The sequence below is a fragment of the Pantherophis guttatus genome, chromosome 2, assembly GCF_059756535.1.
Source record: "Pantherophis guttatus breed Tessera chromosome 2, ASM5975653v1, whole genome shotgun sequence".
Taxonomy (NCBI): domain Eukaryota; kingdom Metazoa; phylum Chordata; class Lepidosauria; order Squamata; family Colubridae; genus Pantherophis; species Pantherophis guttatus.
The window spans coordinates 158,977,112-158,996,014 of NC_142064.1; the positions used below are offsets into that span (position 1 = coordinate 158,977,112).

General features: G+C 38.6%; 1 protein-coding gene across 7 annotated transcripts in view; it reads left to right on the top strand.

Annotated features, from left to right (window-relative positions):
* Window positions 1–15,943, top strand: part of GPS1 (G protein pathway suppressor 1) — a 17,326-nt gene extending 1,383 nt beyond the window's left edge. For 2 of the 7 annotated variants that reach the window (XM_087887111.1, XM_087887113.1), the window contains exons 2-15: window positions 651–854; window positions 4,554–4,646; window positions 6,074–6,255; window positions 7,718–7,882; window positions 8,815–8,950; window positions 9,265–9,342; window positions 9,822–9,882; window positions 10,156–10,241; window positions 10,497–10,591; window positions 11,060–11,165; window positions 12,004–12,084; window positions 12,206–12,343; window positions 13,701–13,835; window positions 14,436–15,943. In XM_087887111.1, coding sequence (XP_087743237.1) covers window positions 651–854; window positions 4,554–4,646; window positions 6,074–6,255; window positions 7,718–7,882; window positions 8,815–8,950; window positions 9,265–9,342; window positions 9,822–9,882; window positions 10,156–10,241; window positions 10,497–10,591; window positions 11,060–11,165; window positions 12,004–12,084; window positions 12,206–12,343; window positions 13,701–13,835; window positions 14,436–14,510 — 1,635 coding nt within the window. In that variant the 3' untranslated portion in view covers window positions 14,511–15,943. The remainder of the gene's footprint in view (window positions 1–650; window positions 855–4,553; window positions 4,647–6,073; window positions 6,256–7,717; window positions 7,883–8,814; window positions 8,951–9,264; window positions 9,343–9,821; window positions 9,883–10,155; window positions 10,242–10,496; window positions 10,592–11,059; window positions 11,166–12,003; window positions 12,085–12,205; window positions 12,344–13,700; window positions 13,836–14,435) is intronic. The other 5 variants (XM_034412920.3, XM_087887112.1, XM_087887114.1 and 2 more) reach the window with 4 other exon arrangements.
* The last annotated feature ends 2,960 nt before the right edge of the window (window positions 15,944–18,903 follow it).

Here is an 18,903-nt window from a genome sequence, read left to right on the forward strand (position 1 = left end):
ACAAAAATAAGGATGGAGAAACTTTTGCATCTTTCTGTCTCCTTCCTGGTTACAGTCCTCTGCCCAAAAGTTCTCTTTTGTTTCTCAAAGGGTTTTTTGACTTTCTTGTGTTGTTTTTAACTGATGACCAAAACCAACAACCTTGAAAGATGATAACAGAGGGAGGAATTTGGAGGTTGAATTTTCTCTCTTATCAATGTCTCCTAAAACATTTTCCAAATGTCATGGCCTTGCCGTGTTAAGAAAAATAATGTCTTAGAAATCACAATTATTGCTTGCCCCTCCCAAAAACCCTTCCTCATCTTTCTTACTTTAGAGATGCCATGTATTTTTCCAGCTCGTCTAAGGGCGTTATGGAAAGTTTTCTGTACCCAAGTTCATAATTACCATGTCACAAGTTGCATGAAATGTATCTGTTCTGATTTTACTATTTATAATACAGTATTTAGTTGTGCATCCAAGCCAGTGGATTTGACATTTGTTGCTTGTTTAATGTGGCACATAAATGCTAATTCTTTATAACTTTAAGATGGATATTAATAAAGGCCTATGGTGAAAGAGAAAGAAAGCCAGTTCATATTATTCTAAGCCTACCATGAATTATAGCTGTTTATGACTGCAGGGGCATTAACTTCCTTTCTTTCCTTTAGCAGCTGGCGAGCTCTGTGTCAGGGCGAGGGGGTACAGAGAGTCAGGACAGGATGAGGGATAGTTCAGTTCCAAGCTCAGCTTCCTCGTCAGTGACAGATCTATACAACACTCCCCGCAGCAGTAGGTCAGACCTCTTCCTCCCAGGTACATCTGGAGACTTCAGCCTGAGTGCCTGCTTATCAGCCTGCACCCTACTTTATGAGGTATCTCAAAGGAGAAAGCACTCAAGGATGTCTGAGTGAGAATGACTTGAGTTTTATCAACATTAAGGCATATTCTTCTTCCTCTTTTTTTTTTTTTGAAAAAAAATCCCCTCCTTTCTCTGAATTGGATGTATTTCAAATAACAAAGGATTTTGTTACATGCTGTTGAGCTGCTAGCAAAGATATTTGTCTCCCATTGTCTAAGAATATTGATAGCTTGCAGACTCAAAGCAATGGGCGACAGACTATAATTTCCCACAGGAGTTGTATGGCTTTACTTTGTTATGTATGTAAATTATGTATTCTAAGCATTTTTCTACTTTTTAAGTAGGGATTTAAACACAATATTGCATTATCTATTCTTTTTCTTAACAAATGTCGTTACTTAAAATCAAAGCAATGGACATTAACACAACAGCAGGATTACCTGACTATACTAAAGCTAAGAAAACTGCAGGACTGGTTTGGGATCCCTTGTTTCATGGTAGGTGGAAGGGAATGCCTAGATGAGGTACTGGCATGAAGAAAGCTGTCTCTTTGGAAATAATGAGCCAACTTTTATTGGAACAGGGATAAGTGGTCCAGAGACCGCGTATGGCTCCTGTATTGTTTTGGTTTGTTTTTAGTGGCTTCCAGAGATCACATAGTTGAAATTTGGCAGCAAATTGCTGAGTAATAAAGCACAGTATTCTAATCCCTAGAAATAAAAACAATGTGTGCAAAAAGTGCAGGAACCCTTTCTGCAATTCTCAGAGACTCCATAGAATGGGTGAAGCCAAAAACCTAGGCCCTTTTAGATATTTTTTGAAGAGGCTGAATGGCTTTAACTACTGAAATGATTGCCTTACAATATTTCGTCTCTTAAAACCTCTGATAATTCTTTTGAAAATTGTACTGTTTACTCTTCTAGGTTTTGAAGTACGCCATTAATATATCATTATAATTTAGTACTGTACAGTCATGGAGCTGACAGAAGGCGGGCTCCTCGTAGTGGCCATTGGATGAGCACTCCATTGTATCGTGTCATCCTTATATTGCCCTGTCCAATGTGCCATTCAGACATCCCCAAATTAAAAGAAAATAGTACTTTGCCATAAAAAGCTTGTTCACAAAGGACAGGGCACCCAAAAAACAAGGTCTAAACAATCAAGAGGATTCATAAGTAAACAGTCTGCTCTTTGTATATGTTCAGATACCCTACCTTTAATCATAAAAAAACCCTTAAATTATGATTTCTTCTTCCAAAAAGAAGACTATCCTCTGAAAAAGCACATTTTTCATATGCAGAGAACTTCAGGCTGCCAATCTGCATTTTATCAAGATTTGACCAATGATCTGACCCTGATACTATATCTTCAAATGTTATATACAGTAAATTTGTTAGCTCCAATGTCTGCAAATGGGGTAAATTTGAAGTCTAGGTTTATCACTGTTTCATTATCCAGACCATTTGGGGCATATTTGGAAAAAAAACCTATGAGGATCTCAACTTAGGTGAATGCCGTAAACCTTGGGTGGGTTCAGGTAGCTAATTTATAATCACAGAAGGGTCTGTGAAATACATTCTATTATCCAGCCTCTTCATCTATCCTTTCAAACAATTGAAACAACAGGTGAAAAGTCACAATAGCAGTATTTATTTCTTCAATTTATATAGCCATCCATCTCACCTAAGTGACTCTGGAAGACTCACAACATTATCTTTTCACATAAGAACATAATTAGGATCTCATAGCAATAAAATTTTCTTTGGATCAAATATTTTCAATCTTTCTTTGTGAGGCTTATGTCTCAGCAAAACAATTTTCTAATTAAAGGAGATAAAATATCCTTCATATAGTGCTTAAAGTGACAAGCTCTTAAACCCCTTTTTGTTGATTTACAATTAAAAAAAGGATTTAGAAATAAAGGAATCTGTTAGGGCTGCATTGCATATATTTTGTACAATGTAGCATTTGCCTCTTGATTCACCATCATCTTTGGGCTGGGATATGGGGTTGCCCTGTGCAACCTATGACATATTCAATTCCCACTTTCACACCACAGAAGAAGATTGGTAATAGTTAGGTTGTCATGCTATAAAACTAATTTTCCTTAATTTCTCATGGGTAAATTTCTAATAAATTTCCAAGAAGCCTAGATTCTCCTGAATCTTTTGCCTTCATATCCTTATGGGCTTTCTAAAGGAACTCAGTTGGACATAATATAGACTAAAAATGGATCTTTGGTATGATCTAGTGAGATTCCTGATACTGATGTCCTTTAGATCAAAATTACACCAAATAAGTGTGAAAGATGACATCTGTGGAACATCAGACATGGCTTTAGACCTGATTGTGCTTTTGTCATGGTTCATATTTAGGTTTCTTTGTTATAAATAGTTTTACTTTTCTTTGCATTTTAGCCATGTTTTTATATTTATATTTTTATATTTTATTCAATTTATATCCCACCCTTCTCCAAGTGGACTCAGGGCGGTGCACAGCCAGAACTAAAACACATATGAATACAAAATTTAAAATTATTAGAAGAATTAAATAACTATGGCCCCAAAATTTAAAACATTGAAAACTAAAACCCCTTTGACAATTTAAAAAGCTAAAAAAAACTAAAAAAAAAAGGGGGGGGGGGGTTCACGCCAACCCTGCTTGATGGAAAAGAAAAGTTTTTAGGGCACGGCGAAAAACCCGGAGATCCGATATCCTTCGTATCTCCGGGGGCAAATCGTTCCAGAGGGCAGGAGCTGCCACAGAGAAGGCCCTCCCCCTGGGGGTCGACAGCCGACATTGCCTGGCTGACGGCACCCTGAGGAGTCCCTCTCTGTGGGAGCATACTGGTTGGTGGGAGGCTATCGGCGGCAGAAGGCAGTCCCGCAAATACCCAAGTATTTGAAGTGTGTATGCTTGCTTGATTTATTCATAGTGTATAACTTTGTACATTTTCTTGTACAGAATTGTAAATATGCAGTTGCTCATGCCATTTAAAATTACTGCTCTTTGTTTCAGTTGTTGAGAAAATTCATGATGAGGGCAGTCTTCCCCTCTCCCAAAAGTTTAAAAGCCCAGGCAAACTCCCTGAATTGCCCACTTATAAATCCAGCCCTGATCTTGGATAATGAATATCAAAACAGCAACAACAACAATAATAATAATTTCAGACTATTATTTCATGTTTCAGCCTTGGCAATATTGTGGAAATAACAGTATATTCAGTACTTTATACAGTATATGTGCTCTTGGGTTTGGCTGAAAAAAAATCATAAAGATTTAAGTGGATTTTCTTGTTAACAATTATTTCCATTCATTATGAATGAAAATAAAAAGTATGCCTAGAATTTCCTATGAGTTATATGAAACAATATAAACTTTAGATAATAAGCTGACAAGTAAGAAAAATATCCCAATTTAATTATGCTAAATTCTGTTAATTTCTTTCCCAATGTAACATTGTTCCAATTGCTTACCATCTCTGTTTTATTATTGAGAGCAAGGAAATCTATTGGGTGAATTAGTGGCACAAAGTGAGGGTAGTATTTCTGACAGGCCTGGGAAACAACTTCTTGGAGTGAAAATCCTAAACTGTACATTCATTGCTTAAATGTCAAGTTCAGTTATATTTGCTGATGCATGGGAATCTTTCCCTTGGGGCTGGGAGGGAGACTCCTCATTTCTGTTTCACTTACATGCTCTGCCGTTACAGGGTGCGGTAGAGCCCATGCAGATTGATGTAGATCCCCAAGAAGATCAGCAAAATGCACCTGATATCAACTACGTGGTGGAGAACCCAACTCTGGTATGTGCTTGAGGACAAAAATGACAGAATGGGTTTCTTAGAATTGTCTTCCAAAACCTAGGTTCTCCATCAGTCCTTAGTTTAAGCAACTGCTACCTGTTTATTATTTTACTTGTAACCTTTGCTTACATATTGAGGAAAATTGATTTATATTGTCAGTTAAAATAATAGGCGAGAGGGAATTGAATCACAATTGCTGGAAACTCTTTCACATTGTGTAACGAAAACAGTCCGCAGTTTCCTCTTCTTCTGTTGATAAAGTGTCTTTTGAGTGAAGCTCAACTATTGGAGACCTTATGAAGATACCTGTGTTGCTTTAGTGGCACCGGTACAGAAATAGGTTGCCAATGCCTTCTCCCAGGATGCTTTTTCAGCTTCCAGTCTTATAAGTATCAGCTTTTTGAGACTGGATGGCGTTATCTGCTTGTCATATCTCATATAACTATCAGTGCTTGAGTTGTAAGTTTAAATCATTATATGAGCTTTTACAGCATAGAGGTTAAGAACATGGCTAAAAGTAGAAAAACCTTAGCTCAAGTCTATTCATCCTTAGCCACAAATGCTGACTGACTTTGGGTCAGTCATTCTATCTCAGCCCACCATACCTCACAAAGTTGTTGTGGGAGTAAAACAGGTATTGTACCAGTATTGTTTTACTAACTTCCTAAATGAGCCCAGTTATTACTTTTTTTTTCCTTTTTGGAGATAAAAAACGATATAGTGTGATATCATCCAATGCATTAATTCTACAGAAAATGTTGATGCATAGACCTGTTCCACAGATTACAGAATATAACAAAAATGAAACATATTTACAATTTGGTTAATTGTCATTAAGAAACAAAAATATCCAGGAATAATTCCTGTATGCTTTAGGATCTAGAGCAGTAATGGCTAACCTTTTCGCCATCGCGTGCCAAAAGTAGGAGAGCACGGAGGCAGGGGGTGGGGTGTCGCACACGCTGACAGCCATACTTATATACGCCCTGTCCCCCATGCATGCACGCGTGCCCACCACATACTCCCCCTGCTTATGGCACACAATGGGTCTGGTAGGCTCGTTTTTTGCTCTCCCCAGCTCCAGAGCCTCTCTAGGAGCCTGGGGAGGGCAAAAACGGCCTTCCCCACCTGCTTGGAAGCCCTCCAGAGGTTGGAAACAGCCTGTTTCTCTACTTCTGGTGGGCCCAGAAGGCCCAAAAATCAGCTGACTGGCACGTGCATGCCCGCCGGAGCTGAGCTCACATGCCCACCGTTATGGCTCCGTGTGCCACCTGTGGCACACGTGCCATAGGTTCGCCATCACGGATCTAGAGCTAGCAATCATCTGGGAACTCTATGTTCCTCTATAGTTCTTGAACTAAAAATACAAGGGTCCTAAAAGTTGGGCTAGTATAAACTACCATCTATGATCTCTTCTTGCTGCGCAGGATCTGGAGCAGTATGCAGCAAGTTACAGCGGCCTGATGAGGATTGAGAGATTGCAATTCATTGCTGACCACTGCCCACAGCTGCGAGTGGAAGCCCTGAAGATGGCGCTCTCATTTGTCCAAAGAACATTCAATGTGGATGTTTATGAGGAGATTCACCGGAAGTTGACTGAAGCTACCAGGTACTAACATGAAGAAGGATCTTGAGAGGCTTGTCAGGGATGCATAGTACTTAAAATATAGATATATATGTCTTTAGTTGACTGACTTTGCATCTATATAACTATATATCTATATATATGTATATGTATATGTCTGTCTCTCGCTGTCTATCCATCTATCTAATTATCTTTGTGCGTGTCCATAGAGAGTGTGTGAGAGAGAGATAGAATGTTAATGACATACAGCATAATTACAGTTAAATATAATAAAGCATTCATACAAATATGAAAAAGCAAGCCTATTAACTTACGAAAGTTTTTAAAAGATTATTCTGGTGTTTTAAAACTAACATTTATACAAATGTGCAACAAAATATAAGATGTAAATTATCATTTCTAACAAAATCCAATAGATATAAAATACTATGGCACAAATTTCATACAGTACTCCCTAAAATAAGTACTTACCCCTTTTTGATATCAGTAGGTAATATAGCATAATTTAAAAGCATTCAGGGAGACTATATAGTGCCTTTTAGACAATGGAGGCAAAGTCTTCTCACCATTACCCATTCTGCATGGGCAACACTGTTCATTGCAAGATATTCTCTTATACTTCCAAGTCAACCGTTGGTAAAACATTAAGTTGTGCTAACGTCCTACCTTATCTATATTTAGATACTGCAGTCTGTCTTAAGGTATTTATTGGCTGTACTGAAATTTGAAGGTAGAGCACTTAAGTTTTCAATTAGGACTATTATTGCCAAATTCCATTCCCATGGACATTTTGCAGTACCATATGTATATATAAAAAGTAGAAAACCCTGGGAGAGGCCCCCTTTTAACCAGATGACTGTATCCAGAAGGTTATTTTTTTTTACTCAGCTCTTGCATATGGTTTCAGTTTGAAATTCTTCTTTATATCTTAAGAGCCATTCATGCACCCAGTAGAAAGGGAGCCCTTTCATTTGCTTTCAGGTATTTTGATGAACTAAGCATTAGAATCAAGTGTAACTGAGAATGTTTGCTGTTTAAATAAAAGTTTACCTAGCAGGGAGAAAGAGCATAGTTAAGCTATTAAAGTCAGCTTTTGATTGTCTTGGCTCTTTGTTTACCTTCTCTGTTTAAATCACAGGTATGTTGCTATTCCTCGCTCAAACTGTGAAACAAAGGGATCTGTCTTGTTTTCTATCTGTAGTAGTTTTCCTATAGGTCATCAGTTTTAGTTCCTATCAATTCATTTAGCACTGCCTGTAGCAAGGCATTATAGGAGTTCTATATATGAGTCGAACTCCTTTTCTGAATTTAGAGTTTCACTCATCAAAATATCAATATTGTCTAGAGCCAACTGATTGTACTCCTAATGCATTACTATGATCCTTCTCAATTCTTGTAGATTGTGGCAGTAGATAGGTTGTTATATCTGTAGGTAACATGATTCTGTGTTCCTGTACACTTTGTGTATCTACTGTTTTCTTTTCAGAGAGCTGCAGAACACACCTGACGCTGTCCCAGACGGTGGGATAGAGCCCCCTCCCCTAGACACAGCATGGGTCGAGGCTACACGCAAAAAAGCTCTTCTCAAACTGGAAAAGTTAGACACAGATCTTAAGAATTATAAAGGAAATTCAATCAAGGAAAGCATCAGGTGACACTAAGGACACTAACAAATGAAAACAAAAGAAATTGGAGTTGGTAGTTACAAATTTGTAAAACTAATCTCAGAATAACATTTTAAAATGTCATCTGGAATCATTTGGTGGACTGTGTATACTTCAAATGACATTTTCTTGAATTTATTATTTACAGTTTTCTGATACATGTTGCCATGAAATAAAACCATGAAGGAATCTTTGTGTAGAAAATGCAACACATTTCCTTTTCACAGGAAAAGAGTTTTCCATCATCTGTCGTCACAGATCATTTCTCAAATGTGTCTTGAGAAAGAAAATTGAATGATTGAACTGTTTTTCACTCATTCCCAAGAATTAGAATAAATAGTTTGCTCACCATAATGTCCCTCCTCTGTGAACCCTTCAGAAGGTAGCGTAAAATATACTATTTAGTTCTAAACATGTAATGTGTGAGACACATCTTATCCCCCAATATAAGTTTTCCCTTCTGTGACCCACATTTTTCCTAATGCTGCTACTGCTTATTCTCACTCTCAGGTTTTGCAAGACATGTATCTTGCACTCTTCTACATTTAGTATACATTTGTTGACTTTGATAATGTGCATAACAGTTGTATTCCTCAGCAGCGGTGGGCATTATTCATGGTAACTTATGAATAGTTTTGCAAGGAAATAAATGTTCAGAAGAGGCAATGGATCTGTTTAGCAATGAAGCACAGTGGACTTTGTAGTGGAATACTAAAAAGCTTAATAAAGAAGTATACTTGATCCTCATTTTTAGTTTTCAGTGTAAATGTTGATGCCAAGTATCTGCCAGAAATAAATAAGAACGTTCTTTGCCATGTGTTACACAGTAGTTAGACTTTTTGGACAAGAGCAAACATTGTTTAGGATTATGTGTTTCTGATGCTTATTCCTTTATAGCTGACATGTATCTGCTTTTTAGGAGAGGCCATGATGACTTGGGAGATCACTACCTTGACTGTGGAGACCTCAGCAATGCCCTTAAATGTTATTCACGAGCTCGTGATTACTGCACCAGTGCAAAACATGTTATTAACATGTGCCTCAATGTTATCAAGGTAAACAGCAATTTATCTCAGCAGTTCTTTATTTGGAGAAAGGGGACGAGAAGAATTTAATATCTGTTCAAAATAGACTTTTCCCCCCCAACTCGGAATTAACTTATAAACCTTCCTTCCTTTTCTATCTTTGCATTTCAAATTTCCAGTTTTCCCATCAGTACTTTTCACGAGGACTCAATGAGTCAGTAATAGTAGGCTACTGCAACTCCTCAAAAAGGTCTCTTTTCACCGTTACTTCTTTTATAGAGGCACAGGATAGAAGGTGTCAGGTAATGTGCTACTCAGTTATGTCTGGACTTGTTTCTTTGCAGGTCAGTGTTTATCTTCAAAACTGGTCCCATGTCCTGAGCTACGTGAGCAAAGCAGAATCCACACCAGAGATTGCAGAGGTAGTAAGCTTTTCTCCATCTTGTCTGTGGCAAGACATTCCAATGATCTAGTCAAGATTGCCTACTGAAATGGGAATTTGGAACTAGTCATATGCTAGATCGTGCTAATTCCTTGTTTGCCTTTAGTTGCCCTGTTTTGATCTCCTGATAAAATATAGTCCTCTACTGTTTTAACTTGTAGAAGGATTGTTAAGAGCTATTTAATTAATAATGAACTTGGAAGTAGACATGAGGTTCGGATTCTCCTATGAAAAGAATCAGAGATTCAATTTCCTCACTGGCTTACATGATAAAGTGTTGTGCACATGATCCCTGTTTAGAGCTTTGAAGGAATCCATCTGCATTTCAGATGGACCCTTGATGCATGCCAAGGGAAAAGAAAGAGAGAAAAGAGCTGCTTCCTCAGACAAGCTTAATGGAATGAATTAGCTGAAATATTATTGCTCATTGACTGATTTTTCTCCCTCCTCTCTGTCTAGCAAAGAGGAGAACGGGACAGCCAGACACAGGCCATCCTTACCAAATTGAAATGTGCCGCAGGTGAGAAAATGGTTTGCTTGCTTTACTGATACTGTCCTTAGTGTTCGTGGGAATGGTTGTATGCAAGCAGTGCGATAGACTAGCAAAACGTTCCAGTTTGCTTTTCCAATATCTGTCCCAATATTGTAAACTGCACAAAGCCCCCCAAGTCAGTCTCTATTCCTAGAAACTATCATTAATTTAAGAGGTTCCCCCTTAGGTTTCTACGTGACCCCTAGCCTTCTCTTTCTTCCGATTCATCTGCACAAAAGAGTAACTTAATCTCATTCTTAGGCTTGGCTGAACTGGCTGCCCGGAAGTACAAGCAGGCAGCAAAGTGCTTCCTGTTGGCCTCATTTGATCACTGTGACTTCCCTGAGGTGAGGATGTGGAAGAGATGGGAGCTGGCAAAACAGTGGGGTTTAATGTGGAGGAAATGACACATACAAGGCCATGTTTGACCTTTTCCAAGCTAAATCTGGAGAGATCAGCTATTTTTCCTCCTTGTGTGTTTTTTTTTTTTCCGGGGGGGGGGCACCTCTTCCTTTCCTGGGAAACCTGGGGAAAGGATTCAGGCAATCTTGGGTACTTTATCTCTAGTCTTTAGAGGCTGTCCCTTCTCTCTTTTTTTCCAGCTGCTCTCTCCTAGCAATGTAGCTGTATATGGTGGCCTGTGTGCACTAGCAACTTTTGACCGACAAGAATTGCAACGTAATGTCATTTCCAGCAGGTAAACAATTTGCGGAACTTTGATGATGAAATAAACTAAATTATAATGGACATGTTAGTGGATTTATTGATGGGAGCAGACAAATGGCAGGAGTGAAAGAGATTGAGTAGTCTCCCTCATCTTGTATCCAGTGTGTTCAATTTTAAATTCCTCTGATTCCTTTTCCTTGGTACCGATAGTCCTCAATTTACTACTGGTCAATTATGGTCATATGTCAAGGACTAAGTATAATTTTAAGAAAGACAGGATGAAGAATTATAGACTTATTCCCATCTGGGTCCAGATTTTAGACAGTTATGCCTTTCCACTGCCATGCTCTCTGGCTCTTGAGACAGCGGTCACTCACAATCTTGTAGAAATGATCACACGATCAAAATGACTTTTCCATTGAATAGAGTTAGCCCTCTTTGAAAGAGACATAAAAGATGATTCGACTTCGGGTTGTGTGACCCCCCTTTGTATCTACAGCTCCTTCAAACTGTTCTTAGAGCTAGAACCACAGGTGCGCGACATCATCTTCAAGTTCTATGAATCCAAATATGCTTCATGTCTCAAGATGCTGGATGAGATGAAGGTATGTCCTAGAGTTTTAGTGTTCCTCAGTATGTTTTGCAAAACAGTTGCAACAGTATTTGAACTCTGAGAACCCTTTCTTAACTGGATAAAGCTACTCTTGTCTCAGAAGTATAAGAAAGCAAGGGGTAAGCAACAGACTTCAGAGATAATACCAGGTCATAGTCTGTCTGTGTGTGTGTGTGTGTGTGTGTAAGAATTTCTGCCCTTCTTGCATGTTAACCTTAATCAGCTACACTCTGTTTCAGTGCGTCCAGCTACTAGGTATTAAACTCAATCTGAAAAAGAGAAAAATATGTTATAGCTATGTACTGTTACAAATACACAGATTCCTATTAAATATCTTTTTTAAAAAAAAAAACCAGGAAGGAAAGCAAATAAATTTGCTAGAGGAAAAGACTGCCCGTGAAAAGCCTCTAGGCTGAAATTGTACTATTTTGAGAGTTAGTTCAGATACATGTGTAAGATTTGTTTTTTTGTCTTCTCATTGTCTCTTTCAAAAAATGATCTTGGCATGCTTTGGATGTTGTTATTGGGGTGGGGTGGGATTGAGACTGGCTCGTTCGGGGAAAAAACATGGAAACAGTTAATAGTTTTGGATATTTTTTTCCTCTGTTGCTATTACAGTTACTTCCAGTTCTCCCAGGTTAATAGCAAATTAGTAGAAAGAGATTAATGGATGTTATGGTAACTCCAAAGGAAATGTGGTAAATCTTATTAGATAGATTCAGTGTTTCTTTTCTATTTATTATTAACATTTTGCAAACTCTAGAAATGGTTGTTTTATAGAGCAAAGCTTTGGAAAGCTTTATGTCCATTCTTCTTGCTGTTCTGGACAGGATAACCTACTACTGGATATGTACCTGGCACCTCATGTGAGAACACTTTACACCCAGATACGAAACCGGGCCCTTATCCAGGTAGCTGTCTTTACCTGTGGCTGCAATTGTGACTTTCCTTTGCTCCTTTCTTCACTGAATGCAGTGCAGAGTCACTCTCAGAATATTTCTCTGTCTCTTTCTCCCTTGACTTTATTCCCAGTATTTCAGCCCCTACGTATCGGCAGACATGCGCAAGATGGCCACTGCTTTCAACACTACTGTGGCAGCTCTGGAGGATGAGCTCACTCAGCTGATCCTAGAGGGGCTAATAAATGCCAGAATAGACTCCCATAGCAAGGTGAGTCCCAGTCATACAAGTGCTTCTAAGTCTCTCTGGCCACTGCTGGAAGCCAATGGCTAACTAGGCAGAATGAACTTAATTGTTTGCACATAGTAATTATGCCATACGGCTAATCAATTGGGCCCCACAATTGAGCCCAAAATTTCTGTTGGTAAGGAAGACAGCTGTTAAATGAGTTTTACCCCATTTTATGACCTTACTTGGCACAGTTGCTAAGTGACTCACTGTAGTTGTTAAGTTAGTAATAAGGTCGTTAAATGAATTTGGCTTCCCCATTGACTTTGCTTGTCAAAAGGTTGGAGAAACTGATCAAGGACACTGCAACCCTCATAAATACTGTATTTTTTGGAGTATAAGACGCATCTTTTCCCCCCAGAAAAGAGGGTGAAAATCTGGGTGCATCTTATACTCCGAATGTAGCCACGCTCAGCCTCCCAAACAGATTTCAGAGGCTGAAAGAAGCCTCTGAAAGAAGCTTCAGAAAAAAAGCCTCAGAAACGAAGCTTCAGAAAAAAAGCCTCTGAAAGGCATTTATCTAAAATAATATGGCAAGCAACAAAAGAAGAATCAGTAAAGGTTCTAACCAAACTATGTTAACAAATCTGGAGAATGACACAATAACCAACAGATAGGAAGAGATTATATACCAATACCAAAGAAAGGAGATTGAACAGAGTACAGATAGTACTTCAGAATAAAAGCCTCTGAAAGAGTTTTGGAGACTTTCAGAGGCAGAAAAAAACGCAAGGCACAGAGCTCACAACCAAGGAACCTGTTGCTAAAATTCACCACTGGAAACAGCTGATAGGGGGTATTCCTGGAGGCTGATCCACCCACCAATCAGCTTTTTTCTTATTTTCCTCCCCAAAAACTAAGGTGCGTCTTATACTCTGAAAAATATGGTACATGTCATTTGCCAAGAATCCAAATTTTGATCATGTGACTATAGGGATCCTTCACTGGTTGTAAGTAAAAAGGTCATAAGTCACTTTTTTCAGTGCCATGGTAGCTTTGGACGGTCACTGAATGAATGGCTGTGAGTCGACAAATACCTGTAATCTAGAATATTTTAGCCAATATAAGAATTTGGATATTGTAGACAAGGTATAACTCCTGCTTACTGAGAAACCCTACTTCGGTTTTAAGTAATTATTTAAAGAAAAAAAATCATTTTATTTCTACGTAAAAAGGATTCAGTTCTTTTGGCTTTTAAATTTTCAGAAGATGCTTTTCGCTATTTCATTTCCTTCAACAAATACTAGAGGGGCTTTTGCATTTTGTTTCTCAGACATCATTTGCTGCTCCTCTTCATCTCTGAATTGTATCTCCCCTGCTACTTAATCTTATTCTGTAGATTTTATATGCCAGAGATGTTGACCAACGTAGTACTACCTTTGAAAAGTCCCTGCTCATGGGAAAGGAGTTTCAGCGTCGCGCCAAAGCTATGATCCTACGAGCTGCTGTCCTGCGTAATCAGATCCATGTCAAGGTGAGCAAAAATGCCCTGCCTTCTCCAGGGGTTTGCATTTCATGAATCAGCATCAATCAGAAGTTGGTGTAAATATAAATGAGGGCATTTGGACTGAGCTGATGAGCTGAACCAGGGCAAAGTAGTTCCTATGCATCTCCTGAATGACTTCAGCTGATGCTTAAATATTTGAAGGCCACAAGCAGGTTAGATAAGATACTTTCTTAGAAACATTATTTCAGTACAGATTTTGCTGTAGATGTAAGAAGAGCCTTCCTGCCATAAGCCTAAGGCCTTTCTAATCAAATTTTCTGTTCTGTAATACCAAACGTACCTATCCACTTGTGGACCTGACAGCAATAGCCCTTTTTCAATGTGGCTCCCCATAAATTGGGATGTAAGAAACTCTGCTTCTGACTGTAGCGCTGGTATGTAGCCCTCAAGATTAATAGTGGTTGTCACTCCCTGAATCACTCAAGTTCCCCTTTAAATTTTAGGTTTGAAACCATTGTACACGTGGTAGCAATGAATGTCATTGTTTTATTATGTATTATGCACAGAGCTTCCTACAGCAGGAAGTGACAAAATGAACATCATCCAAAAGTGGATTTTTCTTGGCAGATGCACAGGGAAGATGCAGGAAGAGAAGAGGGCTATGCGAGGCATTTGAAAGAAGCAGCTGGGAACGGCTTTTGAAGTAGTAGTGTGACCCTAGCAATAGGCATAACTGCTTGCTATTCAGAGGAAAAGGGGTTCTCTTGCACACATTACAAAACCCTTCTTTCAAAATGTTTTGCCCAGCCTTAGAAGAGACCTTCATCCTTGGGGCCCTAAATCCTCAATTTCCCTTAACTGTGTTACACTTTGTGAGACAACCCAATAGGTGGGGTTCTTTTACCACTGGCCCTTTTTTTCTGAAGGGGCATGTCTCTCCATGCTCATCTAATCTTTTAGTCCCTAATTCTTTTCCATTCATCTGGTTTCGGTTCCCTGGGGGTTTCCTTCACTTGCCTGCTGGTGTGGCAACTTGTGGGATGGGAGATGAGCTCTTTTTCTACCTGATTGCTTACTGGGCCTTGGGTCTCTCTCTTGCCTTGTTACAGTCTCCTCCACGAGAAGGAAGCCAAGGTGAACTCACTCCAGCAAACAGCCAGTCCCGGATGAGCACCAACATGTGAAGCTCTCTGAGCCAACAAAAGACTGTCCCTTCCCTCCCTGCCCCACATACCCAGGGCCATGTGTATCCAGTATCCACAACATCAACTGTCCCTTGGTGCCTTTTCAGACTCTCTGGCTGGGAGGGGCGGGCGGGGGGCAAGACTGTTGAAGGCAAGCTTTGAGAGAGTCTGAGAACTCCTTTTAGAACAGACGTTTGTCAGATGCAGCCCTTTGAGAATATGCAAGCCTGCGAGTGCTGGCTTCCTCCTATCCTACCCGGGGTTTCTCATCAATAGAAGCTGATCTTGGTTCCATTCAGCTGCCAAAAGAGCTTTGTTGTTTTTGTTCAGTAAAAGATAAATGGCATGAATCTGGAGGACGTGTGTGTTCGTGCAGAACTTCTCATTTGTACGAATGCATCAACTCAGACCCCGAGAGTCTCTCTTGGACAGCATCACAGGAAAACAGGCATCCTTCCCATTAATTCACATCAGGGCTGTGTTTTCATTCACCTGGAATCAGCTCCATTTTAATTTGTTCTTCCTGTGTTTTTTTAAAGTGTGTGCTCTGGCTTGTTTTCACATCCCCAGACCTCATGAATACTTGGTTCCTTTGATAATCCCTGCTCCAAATGGGATGGAGGGCAGCATATATGGAATTGTCTCCCCCTGCACTTGGGCAGGCCTGCCTGGCTGCCTGCACTACTATTTTTTAATTTACTTCATAACAAAAGGGGTATGTGGTTGCAGGCTTGACTCAGATTGTGTTGGTTAACAAGCGTAGGTTGAGTGTTTGAGTGTTCCACAGTTGCTTACATTTGGGGAGGTTCATTGGGGTTCATCCCAAGGAAGCAGTTACAAATTTGGATTTAACTCTTGGCCAATTTATCTACTTTTCCCAGACACTGTTAATGTTGTTTAGTTTAAAGCCACATTCTCTCCTATGCATTAAAAACATAATTGCAATGATAACTGCAGATCTGAGCATCAATTCTTGCTCTCCTCCACAAACCTCTCAACTCAATTATACTCTAGTACAGATATCTGAAGGGTGCAGTTCTGAAATTAAGGATTGCTTGAATTACAATCCTAGATGATACTGAACACGTATTTTTGTGGACCCTTTAATCCTAGTGTTATCATACAATGCCATTTTTTATAAAAGTATGGAAAGAAATCGGTGAGACGGATGATCCATATGTAATCTACGTAATTTAATGGGAGCTTTACAAATAGTACTATGTGATATTTAACATATTTCAATGCAAAATATATAAGGATTCCTTACCTTTCTTAAAAGAATCCATATGCATTTAGTTCAGAAATATTTTGAATTTTCCTCAGACATCAAGGCAGTGTGTGTGTGTGTGTGTGTGTGTGTGTGTGTGTGTGTATGCAAAAAATTAAAATCTCGGGTGTTTTCCCGCGTCATTATAAATAAGTTGGTTAACATATTTAAAATCCTGGTTAAAATCCCAGCTTAAAATCTTCTAAAAATCCTTACAGAGCACTCAACAAAAACTTTTAAAGTCACTGGTAGGATTTTAGCTGAGGTTTTAAAGGACCTTGCAGAGTGCTCTGTAAGGATTTTTAGAAGATTTTAAGCTGGGATTTTAACCAGGATTTTAAATATTTTAACCAACTTATTTATAATGACGCGGGAAAACACCCGAGATTTTAATTTTTTGCATATGCACACCCGCGAAAAGGCCACTTTAGGTAATAAATAAAGCACACCATTACAGTAAGCAAGCTTAAAACAAACTGCCAAAGCCAAATAAACAATTTTAACCCAGTATTAAAAAAAAAAGATGACTCTGCAGTATATAAACCTTGACTTTTCTTAATTTGCTGAGTCATATTACATTATGGGTCAAGTTAGGGAATGGTTCTTGTGTTTCTTAAATCAAATGTTGTGTTTTTCAGAATCTAAGCAATTTAAAAGGTTTCTTTCTTCCATTGCTCACAAACACAGTTAAAAATGAAATTGCAATTCTTTCCTGTTATTGTTCCATATGGATTGGTCTTCTGCAGTACTTGAGAAGCAATTTTTGAAGTAGTTGTATGGCTTAATTATTAGTAGATTTAGCTGCTGCTGTTACTTTTGCTACTTTTGTACTTTTTGTTAGAAGGTATTTCACTTTTCTGGTGGTGTTTCGCCCCCCTCCCCCCTCCCCCCATTTTATAGTTCTCTATATTCCATACATTTCTTTGGTCTCTAATAGTTAGCATTCCTAACAAAATACAGGTAGTCCTGAACTTACAACAGTTCACTTAGTGACCATTCAAAGTTATAATGGCACTGAAATAAGTGACTTCTGACCACTTTTCACACTTATGACCATTGCAGCATCCCCATGGTCACGTGATTTACATTTAAATGCTTGACAGTTGACTCACATTTATGACGGTTTCAGGGTCCCAGGGTCATGTGATTCCCTTTTGCGACCTTCTCACAAGCCAAGGCAAGGGGGAAACTAGATTCACTTAACAACCATGTTACTAATTTAACAACTGTGATTCACTTAACAAATTTGGCAAGAAAAGTCATAAAATGGGGCAAAACTCACTTAACAAATTTCTCACTTACCAACATAAATTTTGGGCTCAGTTGTAGTCGTAAATTGAGGACTACCTGTAGTTGTTTTTTGAGGCAATGGGTAATGTACAGTCTGGATTAACAAGAAATCTAGTCTGAAGGTACTTAACCATAGGGCTTGATGGGAAACTATAAGAATCTGATGTGTAATATACCCAGTACAATAAGGAAAGATACATATTGTACATACATAAGTCTGTATGGCATGCCAGGGTTATTTATACTGAGCAAACCTATCTATTCTAACAAGTTTTGAGCATTTTATGTCACTGGTATAAAGGGAGTTTGATGTCCTTTCATAGGCATGGAAGTGTTCTTAATGCAGCACCACTTCTGGATAGGAAAAGGGTCATGAGAAACAAACTAGTACCGAGAATATTACAGGTAGTTCTCGACTTATTACCACAATTAAGCCCAAAATTTTCATTGCTAAGCAAGGCAGTAGTTAAGTGAGTTGCACCTCATTTTATGAGTTTTTTACCACAGTTAAGTGAATTGCTGAGGAGTTAAGTGAATCATACCATCATTAAGTGAATCTGGCTTCCCCCATTACTTTGCTTGTCAAAAACTGACTGGGAAGGTTATAAATGGTGATCACATGACTTGGGGACTGTAACTGTCATAAATATATGTCATTTTGATTATGTGCCCATGGAGATGCTATAATGGTCATAAGTGTGAAAACTGGCAATGTCATTTTTTTTAATACTACTTTAACTTCAGTCACTAAATGAATGGTTGCAAGTCGACAACTTGTGCCTAGTCCTTTTATGTGGTCCCATTTTAAAGATTCCCTGGCTTATAAGAAGATAGATGTGCCATCCCTAAGGAGCTCATATACCTTAACAGAATAATTAATAACTCTTTTAAGTATCTCCAAACTCATAGCCATTTTGTTGGCAGTCATAACTCATCCACTAACAGTGGTTTTTCTGACATCTAATTTCATCAAACTATAGAATTTTAGAAAAATTGGAAGGTATATTGTGCCAATGATGTGTGAATCAACAAATCTTCAACACTTAACAGTGCTAGGGGGAGGTGTCTTTGGTTTTAATTCACTTAAAGCCTTCAAGTTATTAATAAAAAGAGCTGCTTTTATTACAAGCTGTTTTGAGCTCTGTGAGAAGGCAAGCAAGATGCAGCTTTAAAAATCAAATATACAGGACACAACGTAAGTAAATCTGCAGTAAATCGGACAAAAATATGCAGAGCAAAATGTAATTCAGACAGGCTACATTTATAATTTCATTTTATAAGGCTGCTCAAATTCAAAACTGATTATAGTCAGCATAAAATTACAACCTAAGAAGAAACAAAAGGAATATTACAG